Below are 14,901 nucleotides of genomic sequence, written 5' to 3'. Positions count from 1 at the left end.
AAATGGAGAGATCCACGAGTTGCGTGAGTTTTTCTGAGGCCTCCCACCGGGTTAATAGCTGCATATAAGTCGACATTACGACTACTAACTCTGTAATCATACCCTTATGGATGTCCTGAGCATTACACGTAGTTTTCCACATCGTCGGTTTGCAGATGTCTCCATGGCTTCTGGGTTTCAACGCGTGGTAGTCGTTGGTTACGGCTTTCGCCGGAATTCAACCAGCGTCCTCAGGTCGAGGGCCGGGATGAGGTTTTTTCCATTTGACTTTTAGAGCATGTTGGCGCCAGCTCCTTCACGCCTGAGGATGATTTGATGTTTCGTTTCTTTCTCGTAGGACCCTCTTTCACGGGCTATGGAGAGGGTAGCCGTCATCTGTGTTCATGTTGTTCAGAGTCTTGATTATTTGCATGGCTTCCTTGATTAGCAAGGGATAACATCTCTTTTTCTTAAAACGACTGTCCTACAGTAGTGGATACAGATGGGGAGCACGCGACCCTCACCCCCCCTTGTGGGGCCGCCTTTATCACCAAACATTGAAGAACCACAATTTTAAGTTTTTTATATCATAAAATGGCATTGTCTTGTATTTCTATATAATCAATTTAATTAAAACCTTCTTAATCTTTGCATGTGACTTGATTATTTTTTATTACAATAAAAGTAAAGGAGGTGACTCAAGGTATCCTCTGCGCACCCCCCGCCTTGAGTTTTTTTGTATCCGCTACTGCTGTCCTGATGATGATAATCGAGTTGTTAATCGAAACGTCGATGGAGATGCGGGAGTTACTCACCCGAGACCTAGTTAGAGAAGTTACCTACTATGCCGTGAGAAAAAGATTGGACGATTGGGATTGATGAGTACTGTTAATATATCGCGTAACCAGGCCTTAATCTTTCAAAAGAGTCGAGAGGCACTCCGGAAATAGAAAGACCTGTGATTTCCCTGTGAATACACTGAACAAGGTTTTTCTCGGGTTTTCATCAGGGCGAGTGTGTCCATTTTGTTTGACCTCGACACTTCGGAGAAAATGGACGCTCTCACTCCGCTGAAAATCCGAGTATACCTCATTCACTCCGAAAATAGTTGCGTGTGGTGTGGTTGGTCCGGCCCGCTTGCTTCCATTTGCGAAGGGGCGTCCGTCGTCTCGCTCGCATTGGCCGCCAAAGACGTCCCTTGTTTTGCTAAGGCTCAATCGATGCGGGAGTGTTTACCTCCGCTCAACTTGGGACACTGTTATTCCACGACCGCCCCCGCCTTCTGCTATCGAGTCCATCCTCTTCTTCGAAGCGATCCCCAAGCGAAACCCATCCCCCTTGCAGAGCTAAGACCACCTGTAGTGTGCACCACGCAGGAGAAAAAATATACGTGAAAATATCGTGAATTCCGAATTTGCATATTAAACATATAACTAGGGATGGTCGGATCGGATCCAAATATCCGCGGATATTGCCCTTCATCGGATACATCGGATCCAAAGTCGCGGAAGACATCGGATCTGGTTCCGGAGTTACGTAGCAGAATTTCAGCCGTGGAAAATAAAAAAAGGCAAAATACGACTGGCACATAGTGTGATTCTTCCCAGAGACTAGAGAGAGAGAAGTACCGGTTTCGTATTTGAAAAATCATGAAGAGATATTGAATATTTAAATACAATTTATTGATATGAAAATATATGAATTCCGAATTTGCATACTCGAAAAATAAAAAGATAATTGATAAGTAGCTGAAAAAATAAATCTTATTTGGTTTTTAAAAATTATAAAAAAATATTGAAAAGAAAAAAATTATTTAACTTTGGTCGAATCTCATTTAAAAAAAGATTTTTAGCTCCAATTTATTATCATCATCATCATCATCATCACTGGTCAATAATCCTAGGATTGGTTTGACGCAGCTCTCCACTCAGTTCTCTTATCAGCTAATCTTTTCACACCTACGTAATTCTTCTCTTTCACATCTCTCTTTACTTGTTCCATATATTTTGTCCGAGGTCTTCCTTTTCCATTCTTGCCTTCCACTTGCCCTTCGACGATTGTCTTCATCAGGCCATCATGTCTCAAGATGTGGCCTATAAGGTTGTTCCGTCTTCTTATTAAGATTTTCATGAGGCTTCTCTTCTCTCCTACCCTTCTTAGCACTTCCTCGTTACTAACTCGGTCAATCCATTTGATTTTCATCATTCTTCTGTAGCACCACATTTCAAAGGCCTCTATCCTTGCTTTCTCCGCTGCGGTCATTGTCCATGCCTCACTTCCGTATAGGAGCATACTCCAGATGAAAGGTTCTTATGAATTGTTTCTTTACTTCCATATTTAAGTTTCCCGCTGTAAGCAGGTCTCTCTTTTGGTGGAATGCTCTCTTCGCCTGGGCTATTCTGCTGATAGTTTCTTTCTTGCTTCTCCCGTCACTAGTTATCTTGCTTCCCAAATAACAGAATTCATCCACCTCTATCAGTTTTTGCCTCCCTATTTTAATGTTGGTCTTGACTTCTTCTCTTCTGCTGCATACTAAGATCTTGGTTTTCTTCGTGCTTATTTTCAGTTGATATCTACTCATTACCCTACCCATATTAGCCAGAATATTTTTCAAATCCTTCTCTGTTTCTGCTATAACGGCTATGTCATCGGCAAATCTTAGCATGCTAATTTTTTCTCCATGGATATTCACTCCCAATTCCTTTTCTTTGATTTCATTAATGGCTTTCTCAATGTAAACGTTGAAAATTACGGGTGACAATGTACAGCCTTGTCGCACTCCTTTCCTAATTCTTGCTTCTTCACAGCTGGGCCCTGATTTTATCACCGCTACTTGGTTTTTGTATAAACTGTGGATGATTCTTCTGTCATTATAAAGAACCCCAATTTCCTTTAGGATTCCAAGCATTGTGCTCCAATCCACGTCGTCAAATGCTTTCTCTAAGTCCACAAACGCAACGAATGTTGGCTTGTTCTTTTCCATTCTCTTCTCTATGAGCAGTCTTAGGGCCAATATTGCTTCCCTTGTGCCTTTGTTTTTTCTGAATCCAAATTGGTCCTCATCCAAGTACTCTTCATTAATGACTACATTTTATGCAACCCGATTATTATTTAATTGTCAAGTTGTTAGGTTAAAGTTTCCTTTTTCACTCACACCACACTTTATAACGTCAAGGAACACAATGGCGGATTCCACAAATAACAAAAAAAGAAAATGAATAGAAAATTAACTACCAGCTTGTATGAAAAATATATTGACAAATAAAATTAATTAATGATCGTCAAATTCCATTCCATAAAAATTTGCTAAACTGCAATTTATTAATATCTCTACATTTTATGAAAACCTATTATTGTTAAACTGTCGAGATGTAAGATTTGAGTTCTCTTTTTTCGCCCAAACTACACACCGTCAACGAACACATTAGCGAATGCGACGATTAAAAAAAAAGAAAAGAAAAATAAATCCCAGTTTTTTTTTTAAACAAGAAATAATTTTGAAAATGATTTTATAATAATCAAATACTATTTTATAAAAATGTTTTAAACTGCAGATAGTACTTCATTAATCTCATTGCAAAGACATTTTACATTTTTTGTCAAAATATGTACTGCTTGTTATCTCCATACAATCTCCATAACGCCATATTTTTGTCAAATTGTTGAATGATTTTTTTATATAGACTGCGTGACTTTGCGTTCATCGACGTGACACAAGCGGAAAAGAGAAACAGTCAAACTTCGAGAACACCAACTTATTTATTTTGGTTACCAACCAAACCGTTCCGACAATTAACAATCGATAGTATCGATACACCCAGTATCACTAATACATATGTAATATATACATTACCAAATTTATGTATTCATATTTTCCAACACAAATTACCTTTTATAAAGACTAGAATATTTCCTGTATTTTATATTTTTCGCTCTCATAGGTTTTACCTAGAGAATATTTAAAATATTCATTCATTCTTTGCTTTATAATTCAATTCTTGAGGAAATAGCAGTATATCCTGTGTGAGTAGGTACAATGAAATTGCTAGGGTATAATGCGTTACGAGTCCACTTTACCGAGCAGGTGGTCGATGTACTTGGGGTTGACGGCTTCGAACTGTCCCTTGTTCCACACGTAGTGTCCCCTCAGTCCTCGCGTCCGCTTGTCCCTCAGCCAGTCCTCGACCAGGTTCCTGCCGTCCAGACGTCGACCCTCCTCCGCCTCGCTGCCCGTCTCCGGGTCCTGAGCCACCTTCGGCAGCAAATGACGCCTCCCACCGCCCAGCACCACCTATAAACCATTCAATTCAAGAGAACACGATTAAATGCAGATAATTTGATTTTATCACGGTTGCCAAACGATTAAAATGATTCATTGTCGTCAGCATCACTTCAATCAAACCAATGTCGAGGTTGTACTGTCAACAATCCGAAGTTTGGTTGGATTTGAATAATATCTCTTTTTTGATAGTCTTTCCTCCTTCTCTTTCAGCCAGGGATGCCGACTTACAAAAATATTGGGGGGGCCCAAACCGGGGATCTTGCCCCGGGAAATTTTATTAGCAGTAATTTTTGAGTTTTTTTAAGCATTTTAGAAGAGTCATATGATCAACATTAGAACCCTGATAACTCGAATATGATATCTGGACACTTCGGGGAAAATCGGCAATCCTGACACATTTTTTTCTCACACCCATAAAGAATTTTTGAGGGGGCTCGGGCCCCCTCGGGCCCAATGGAGTCGGCGTCATTGCTTTCAGTACATTGCTATTATTTAAAATATTCTCACCAAGCACTTGCTAGGTATCATGTATATTTGGCACGATGTAATGCGATTAATATTAGTCGATAAATACTGTAAAAATTTTCCCTGAAGCTGTTTTCGCATAACGCTCTTTGTTGTTACAGCAAAATTTTAAGCTGTACAGGAAAATGTCGATGTAACAAATCTCGTTGAAAATTTGTTGAAGCAATAAATGCTGTAAGAGTTACCTATGACAGCATTATCCTTTCGTTGTCTTTTCATGAATACAGGGCAGGGTTTATAGAGAAAAAATCTTATTGAATTATCTTATCTTATGTTTAAATCTTTTTGATCACATTAAGGTATATATTAAATTTACGTTGCTCAACGATACATTTTGAAATGACTAATAATTAAAACAATATTTTGGAAGAATTTTCGGATTTTTCAAAGAATTTATAAAAAATTAAAACATTAGTTACTATTTTACGTTCATTCCTTCCCATAAAACGTGACAGCGAAAATTTTGCGCAAACGTTAACTCCCACTTTGAGAAGACGCGTCATCCAATTTGTTCGTTTTCGCATAACGCTTAAAATAGTTATCCCCCTGTGTTCAACGGCAGCGGAAGTATTTCAGTAAATATTAACACGGACGTGCGAAGGCCATTACTCTGGTTATTCATGAAATTATCTGACGTACCTCACGTTTGTCGTGAGAGGCACACTGCCAACACGGGAAACGCCACTGCTGATACACTCCTTAGTTACTAACTTCTATGATAACTCCATTTAATATTCTCATTCAATTAAATGTGTTTTATAAATCGTAATTCATGGGATATATGAGATTACTATTGTTATTACTATTATTATTGATATTATTATTATCATTAATATTTTAAAAAGGGTTTTGAGTGACCCGCTAGGATTTTAACGGGTTAAACTTTGATTTACATTGATCAATTTTTTATCTCAATATATTCTTCTTTGAAAAGAATCATACTAATATGAATTAATTTACGAATCCTAGAGCAACAGTTCGTTTTGTCTTAGTCATATGCTTAAAATGTACGTTTTAATATTTTAAGCCTTTTATTGTTATCTTTGAATTGACACTGACGATTCGAATATAAGAAGAGTTTTATTGTTGGCTATTTCGTTTTGAAAACCTAATTTTATGATATCACAAACAAAAATAATTCAAACTTTAAAAATGAACAAGAGCTTTTGAAACCGAATGAGAAAGTAACGTAAAATAAATGAATAACTTAATTATTATACATTATTGTTGAGAGTATTTTAGCGACAAACATTTTTAGAACAATGGGGAAAGTAAATCTAACTCTGCACCGATTTAACTAAATTACGTGAATATTCACAAATTGATAGTTCTTTTTCATTTGGAATGGAAATATGAGTGGTGAAGTTCATTACTCGCCGCAATGCGTCTCATAACTGCCATTTAATCACAAAAAACTGTGTCTTTTTTTAAAAACAAGAGAAAATCGTTATTTGATGATAACGTGAAATAAAGCCGCTTTCCTGATAATATATTAAATGATTGGGGAAGTAATGTTTCCGAGCTGATGAATAGTGAGTGCCAATAAATTTCATCTGCGGTAATTTATTTGGTAATGAAATGGGACTCAGCTTTTTGAAGGCGCAATCGAAAAATTCAGCCGTCGACAAAATGAATATTTTATTTTTATTGTGGTGATATAAATACCATCAAGATACGCAGTGAACATTTTGTATAACGCTCGGTTTATGTAGTGCAACTACTACATAGTTGAGGATGCATCCAATGAAAGGCAGTTACTTTTCACATCGAAATTTTATGTGCATTATCAATTCACTAACAACCTCTTGCCGTCGTTTATTTTTGGATTGAGCAGAAAGGTAGAATGTTATCTATTTAAAGTACGTTTCATATTTGACTTAGATTTAATATTAAATCTAGTATGTGAATATTTTGTAAGTATCATTGAGAGCTTGAGCAACTCTACATTTAAAATATGAATATGGGGAGAACTTCGTTCTAGCCTAAAGTTAGAAAAAGATGAGAATGACACAAAAATGGAGTAAATCTTCAAATAAGTAACAGTTTATATCACCGAAATGGTTATATATGGTCATATATGGTGGTATAATGGTTATATTATTTAAATTCGTGGGAAAAATTTATATTGGTATGAGTTTTTATAATACATTTAATATGAATATTACACGGCAAAACAGCTGGATAAGTAAAATTAGTTGTTCCAACACTGTAGGCATTGTTTTGTGATTAGAGAGTTTCCTTGTATCCGTAGTGATAGTAGAGCTAGTGAAATAATACCGAAAGCAAGCGGTTGCCTATGAGCCCTTGGATACGGTCCCTGACGGACCTGAGAGTATGGTTCAAAACGAGATTTAGCCCTGAATATAGTTATCTCTGGGTTCCAGTCGGCTGAGAGTGTCCCCTTTCTCCAACGTTTGGGGAACGACCCTGGTACCATGACAGCTTAGCGTATAACTGATTGGCTTATTTTCAATTACGTTTATTAGTTATTAAGTAATGAGATGTACATATCTCCAGAAATACATCGCTCATTTTGTCTACATAATTAATTTTCATTGATGAAAAATAAATTCAAGTTAGATTCCATAATAAACGTGAGACAGTTTGGTATTGGTTTCTGCATTTCCATAAAAAATAAATTACAAAAACAAAACTTACCAACGAATCACGTGGTATTTATCTGCTCGTTGCCATGCTGAAAGTCATGAATCATCAACGTAGTTCAGGAAAGCTCCAAGGGATGGCCGTGGTTTACTATGTCTTTATAACACGTTTTTCTTCCTAGAGCCATCGCCTGAGATGCAAATAAGTTCGTAGATCTCTTATACTAGTCAGGTTGAATGGTGTAAACCGCGAGATACAAATGAAGGATTAATGAATCATTCGAGAGGGCTTGGCAGTGATACTCCTCCATATCTTATGTTATTCGCATACATTTAAATATAAAATATACTGGAGAGTGAACCGTCTCCGATATGAGAATCCATATATTCCACTGTTATGGCCACCATTTTTCTCGCTTACTAATCCAGCTCCATTGCTTCCTTGAAGTTCTTTCTGGGAACTATATAGAATTGTAGGAAAGGGAGTTATCAAGGGTTGCTATATACCAGTCTTAGGATTGCAGTACTGTGAATAAATGAATAATATTGCTATTTTGCATAATTTGATAGCTGAATAACCTGGTGGTTTCAATGTTGTCCTTCGATCTTGACTATTTCAACAGCCACCCTGAGCGCTATGTTTATATTTACTCTGGGAACTGAGTTAATCCTCTTCCTTTCGGAGTGCCTACATCCCCCAATACAGATGAAGCATTCCCTTCCAAAATCAACCTCCCTCTCTCAACCCCCCTGCCGGTATAAAGTATATATTTTATGGTCTCTCTTACCCCATCCCTCAATATTGTTTCCATGGCGCAACTTTCGCCACTCATTTGAGTCCCGATGATCCGAACTATTTGGGAGCGAACCCTGTTCGAATTACTTGACCGTTTGGATGAGCCGAAATAATTGTAAAATTGATGCATCAAAGATGGGGTAAGACGAAAACCGTCCACCGTCCTAAGCACTGCGCACGCTTTTGGAAACCCTAGAAGATATGAAATCATTTAAGGCTTCATTTTGTGGAAGCCCGTTATATCCATGATGAAGAATACAAATGGCAATTTCCACACTTTTTAATTCAACACTCAACAACCGACCATGGTCTCAACACATTGTGTCATTTTCAAAGCCTTACCCTTTAGGCCCTGAATGGCGTATTTTCCGACATAAATGAAAGCGATATCATGCATTTAAAGAGCTACCATGGTTTTAATTAATGATCCTATTTTACTCTAAAAAATGAAAACGAAAAGCACCAAAACCTAAGAGTATTCTAAAGTGTATACTGTTATTATTAATATAATTTCATTCGTAATAGAAAGAATCATTGCGTAAAAAATCGTTCCAAACATAATAAAGGGGTACACATTAACTCATGATGGAATTCGCCTCGATTACAGAGTGTAGAACATTTAGCCTATGTGTTTAACGCCTAAATATTTAAGGATATACTGTACTGGAAATAACTCAAAGTTAATTATCTTTGAAAAAAAATCGACTGGTCTCTGTTCACTTTAAGCGGACGTTTGGATTAAACATGTTTGGATTTGCGGGATCCAATGTAGGCACTTTCCCTTTTGGGGGCCCTGTTACCCCTGCAATTTAGATGACCCTCTTACGTTGATCTGCCTGCCGGGGTCGTCCTCGACGAGCTGCCTCGCGATGTCCTTGCACGCGTTCCTCGACTTGGGGGGCACTTTGCCGTCGTCCTCCCAGTAGCGACTCGCCGAGTGCGCGTATAAGGCGGCGGGCGTGCCGTGCGTCACGCGGGTCGTCGTCACGATGCCCGTCGCCTTCCCTGAAAAACGGAAAAAAGGAAAAAATATGATATCGGATTAAAGTTACTTGTGCGGTACAACCGTCTCTTATACACGGTGGAGAAAAATGTCCTAATATTTTTTATCCTGGATAGCTGATGACAAGAATTCTGAGGGTTCAAGGCGAACCCTGCTAAGGGTACAACGCACCGGGGCCCGGAACCAAGCCCGAGGCTTATACGCCAGGACACCCGGGGAGGGGCTGGAGAGGAAGGAAAAAGGATAGAGGCGCCGTCGCGATCGGAGCCCGCCGACGCCTCCAGGGAAAGGAAAGGAATGGAAGGGAGGGAAATAGGGATTAAACACTCCAGCGCTATGAAAGCGAAGGAGGCCCTACCTAGCGAAACCAAGCATACGCAATTTTTCTTCTACCAATTCTAGTAGATTTTCCTATGAGGAAGAAAAATCTATCGATCGAATCGGTAGATAGATAGCTGATGACTGTAGGAACCAAAATAAGATATTATGTTTAGTTCTAAAACGAACCATTTTTAAACTACAGAAAATGTTAGCCAAGCGCTCCGATTGGCCGCGAGTTTGCCCTGTTGCCGGATGCCTTGCATACATCACGGTCTCCGCCAGGAAAAGCATTCGAAGTCATGGGTTGTCCAGAATATCCGGCAACAGGGCAAACTCGCGGCTAATAGGAACGCTTGTCTCAAACTTTCTGTAGTTAAAAAATGGTGCATTTTCGATCTAAAAATAATCAATTAATTTGGTTGCTACTGACATCAGCTATCCAGGGTGAAAATTTCGTGGCACAGCTTTTTTCCGCCCTTTATAAACGACGCTGCTTTTCTAAAACGGGTCAAATGCATTTTCACCCACAATTTTAGATTTTTGCCATCTTCAGTTTGTGGACATTAAAAACCCGTTAGGTAAAATCACATCAAGCTTTTGAACCCACATTATGGGGCAATGAAGTCGAAATTGTAAAATAAGTTTTATACTTATTACGGAGGCTTCCGCGATTAGTTGATTGGTGATGGTTTTCCGGGTTTACAACGCGGTGTAAACCCGGAAAACCATCACCAAGTTTTATACTTAACGAAATATACAGTGCATTTTGATGTTCCAGCCAAATTTCATCAAACTAGCACAAATTTAAAGGCTTAAAATAAGTGATAGAAAAATACACATTAATTGAATAGCCTGTATGAATAGGTACTGTATGGTACATTAGGGCGAATGATGCACAGGAACTGCTCTAGGACTTCCAGCTGGATCAATGAGTTTTTTGACTCTTGACTTTTTGGCTCTCAAATTGGGAGCCCTCATCGAACACAGTCACAAGTCAAAGAGAATAAAAATAATTTAAAATACATTATATTCTTCCTCAGCCTCTTAATTTTGTGCATCCATAGATGAAATCGAATGTAAATTGTCAGTTTGGGTGATTTAGAATAACTTTTTGTCAACGCATTTTCAATGAATGTTATATTTACAACGTATTACATGAATTGCAGTTATACTAACAGTCGGAGGATTCATCGAAATATGAAGTAGCAATAATGATGTACCCTAGTTAATTATCCTTCTTAAAGTTGTATTACTTTATTAAATAAGCTATAAGGAGTAGGAATTGTACCTTTATATGATTATTTCTACGTAGCCCTAAAGATAGAATTCATTAAACTCGGAAACGTTGGCAAATAATGATTTTTTAATCACCTGAACTCAACATTTTTATTTGATTATATTTTTTTAAGTTTTTATTTTTATTTTTGAGCATTAGCCATTGTGTCATTTTCAAGCATAATTGACTGTTATGTATTTGGGACCGAGGTCAATTTCTTCCATTTTTTTGTGAAATATTGCGTTATTTTCAGCGTGCCAGTGAGATGGTTCAACAGCATTACCTGGTAATAATCTAGAAAACAACTAAATGCAAAATATATACTTTAGTATCATTAATTCCTTTGTTATTGATGCATATCAAGATTTCGCTAATTTCCACCCTGAAAAGTTGTCCTATTTCGTAGTTTATAATTACACTCTATTTAATCAAAATGTGTATATATTTCGAGTGAAAGATAAAAAAATAGTTTCTCCTATGCTTACTGATGCGGTTTCCTCCACACTGTCTTCTCAATTATCCTGAGATATGTTGGTCACTCTCAGCAAACGAGAGTCAACAAATAGCAGCCTAGCTTAATGCTAGAGGTTTATGGGGGAGCGTAAATCATGAAAAATGTACCCAGCTCCATGCTTCTGCTGTATTTCACTTCGTACCTCTGCAGGGCTAAAAGGGTTTCACAAAACCCCATTTATGAGCTATTAACAAGTTGGAACTCTCCCCTTTATGGTTAAAACTGGCTGAGTGCAGTAGCAGTTGTCACAGAATATTAATACTATACAAAATATAAAGCTTCAAGGGAACTATTTTAATTTTTCTCTCATCAACAGAGTTATGCGTTTTTGTAAAGCATCGCGAGCTATAAATGTAAAACTGTGATTAGAGTAGGTGAGAAAAAACATAAGCATGTTGTACAATTAAACAATTTGGGCAGCACATTAGAGTCAAATGGATAATGCTGCAATGGCAACATCAGGAAGAGAATTTCGTAAGCGAAAGAGGCGTTCGTGTACACAAAGGAGCTTATGAGTGGACCTATATGTAAGGGTTTAAAGAAAATGCTGTAGAATAGTCTGCTCTGGAGTGTAGCGCTTTACAGTGGAAAAACATGGACACTTAGGAAGGAGGACGAGAGAAGACTGGAGGCGTTCGAAATGTGGGTGTGGAGAAGAATGGAGAAGGTGAAGAGAACGGGCTGGAGGAGTGACAAAGAAGTGCTAAACAAAGTGTAGAGAGGCAGCTTCTAGATGAGATACGGATGAGACAGAAGGCACGGATGGAACGAGTACTGATCGGGGAGGGGATGTTGAAATAGTGTCAGAGGGTAGAATATTGGGCAAACGATGGAGGGGTAGGCTGACAACAGAATTTTTAAGATAGAATGAAGGGGAGAAGGCCTAATTGAGCATTTAATAGGGAAGTCAATGAAAGGAGCAAGTCTGCCAGAATTCTTCTTAAACCATGGAAACCTACCTTAATCAGTAGAACACTAACATAATAATATTTAAACCATTTTTTCTGATAGAAAATGCTATAGAAATATCATGTAACTATTAACTTTATTATTATTATATTTTGATCATTTTATTTCATGAGTACATTTCAGTTATGCTCACGACATTTATTTATACACGCTTAAATTTCAATATAAGTCTATAAAATTCCACAATCCGCTTTAGCACATGAGAGATTCAGCTTTACCCTTTGCTTATAGCCATTCCAATAATTCTATTCTCTAGCAACAGTTGCACTATGTCTTCGTATAGAATTTCATGTAATTTAACTCAATAAGTATCATCGATCGGTAATATTACTTACAATTATAAGTTTTTTGCCGATTTGAATTAATGTGAAATGTAATTGTACTACCTCAAACTACACATATAAAAAAGCAAAATGTTTGGAGGACTGATGAAAAGTTGAGTGGTAATTCTATTCAATATCGTACTTAGAATTGTTATTTTTTCAATGCGTAAATTTTTCGCACCTCGAAGTATTCCTGCAACATAGTTAGACATTCTGCAGCAGAAAATATCAACCATATGTGTCTCTACTTACCTATAACAAATATATCAAAATACCATGTTTGTGGAAAAATGATGTGATGAACCTTAGCATGATCTCTTCACCCTCTCCTTCATTACTTCATCGATATGACCCAATTTTTATATTTCCGCATGCTCGAAAGTTTTGGTTAAATGAAAATATTAATTCATTTTTATATAAAAATAGTAATTTAGAACCAATTAGTAATTTGTTCCACCTTGCACAAAGCAGACTCCGCGTTTCAACTCTTGATTCATGCACTCTTTTTGATCAGCGGTAAATTGTTGTAATATTCTGAAATACTGCCAGCAAAGAACCTATTTCTAGTATGGAAAAGATTTTTAGCATTTTTATCCCCCTTTTAACGTTTGGTACTTCGATGAGGGAAAATTGATGCTCTAATTTTCATTTAAAAATTGACTAGGATCATATTTTTCATCTCCATACTGATTTATCTCACAAATTAACATTTCCTTTTTGCCTGTTGACCCCTTTCTCGATGCTAATGGTGTATGAGTGGGCTTATTGAGTAGTAACAAAATGGAGGTGATGATTTTAAGAGTGGTACTCATGCTGTAATTGATTTCAAGCAAGCTTTTATCACGGCGTACCTTTAGGAGCATCCTTTCAACACATGTTTATTGCATCCATCAATCGTGGCTATCTTTTCCGGACGCGATTGTCCAAGCACGTCCTGATTGTTCATCTCTGGACCCCATGTCGTTTATAAATGAGCCGGCAATGTGCAATCTCCGATAGCAATCCATCGTGGATTCAAGCTACCGGATTGATTGCTCTTTGCCCTTTAAAATCAATCAAAGGATATCATTCAAGACTGCCAACTTTTGTGAGACACATTTAACGCTCCGATCGTTTTTTTAGTAGGCGTTAAGGTTCTTAGAGCTCTTAGTGCACAAGATCTATTGAATGAGTGGTTATAAACAAGTTTCCCATTGTACAATGAGTTTAGTTACTTTAAATGCCATATATAGGAGTTGTGTTCAGAAAATAACGGGAATTTTTGTCAAAAAAAAGTTAATTTATTCGTGTGCAGTAATATTGTCACCTTCAAAATTGTACTCATTAGATTTTACGAATTGGTGCCAACGATTTTTCCAATCCTCGAAACACTTCTCAAACTTGATATTTTGGATAGCCTTTTTATTTTAGCGTTTTCTACGCTTGTAAAACGAAGGCCATTTAAAGTTCTCTTTATTTTTGGAAGTAGATAAAAGTTACTCGGAGCCATGTCTGGCGAATATGGAGGACGGGTCATCGTCATATTATTGTTTTTGATAAAATATTCTTGAACAAGTAATTAAGGGTGAGCCGAATATCGCCTAGCTCATAAAGACTCGTCTAACCTCAGCGGCTACCACAGGCAAAGTAAATTGTGGATACAGCTGAAATTTTTATCATTATTTAGGGGCATTTATACCAACTCTATAAAAATATCTCCTAACTTGTGAGAAATATTTGAAACATAGTATCGGTTATTTTCTGAAAGCACCTCTTATATTTCATGGCACATGTAATTACGGTCGCTACATTCAGTGGCAATCAGGGACGATTCCTGTTCCATAGCTATGTGTGGTTGATCTAAAAAAAGTATACTTGTCTTTCTCATTCTGGAAGAGACTTCGGTGCCACTGCTGAAAAGCCTATAGCTTAGCACGGTGTTTTTTGTAATTCCTGAGTATAAAGGAACGAATACAGTGTAATGAAAGATTTTTGTTTCGTGTAACAATCATTTGCTGTTCTGTTCATCTCGTAACTTTTTAATAAAGTAAGAATGTAATTGAACGCAAAATATAATAATTTACTGTCTTTACTTGCGCAACTTGAGTTATTGAAACCGTGGACGTTCATCACCTATCATTTAAAAGTTACTTTTGCCTTCATGTACCCATAGATGTATTAAAATTAATGTTTTCCGTTTATTAGAGTTGGAGTGTAGGTGAGGAACTACACTCTAAGACACTAATCAGCGTTAAACCTAGAGGTCAAGAGGAAGACCAAAAATTCAATTCATATATTTTATTGGTTTTTGGGTTTTCGAGGTTAAGTTTA

General features: G+C 37.3%; 1 protein-coding gene across 1 annotated transcript in view; it reads right to left on the bottom strand.

Annotated features, from left to right (window-relative positions):
- Positions 1–14,901, bottom strand: part of LOC124158539 (alkaline phosphatase, tissue-nonspecific isozyme-like) — a 271,518-nt gene that overhangs the window by 20,961 nt on the left and 235,656 nt on the right. Inside the window, exons 4-5 of the mRNA XM_046533673.1 lie at positions 9,012–9,190; positions 4,057–4,270 (exon numbers count right to left, since the gene is read on the bottom strand). Of these exons, the coding sequence (XP_046389629.1) occupies positions 4,057–4,270; positions 9,012–9,190 (393 nt within the window). The remainder of the gene's footprint in view (positions 1–4,056; positions 4,271–9,011; positions 9,191–14,901) is intronic.

This window comes from Ischnura elegans, chromosome 5, assembly GCF_921293095.1.
Source record: "Ischnura elegans chromosome 5, ioIscEleg1.1, whole genome shotgun sequence".
NCBI lineage: Eukaryota > Metazoa > Arthropoda > Insecta > Odonata > Coenagrionidae > Ischnura > Ischnura elegans.
The sequence above is the reverse complement of the archived record's forward strand: the minus strand, read 5'-3'. Positions and strand labels throughout refer to the sequence as shown.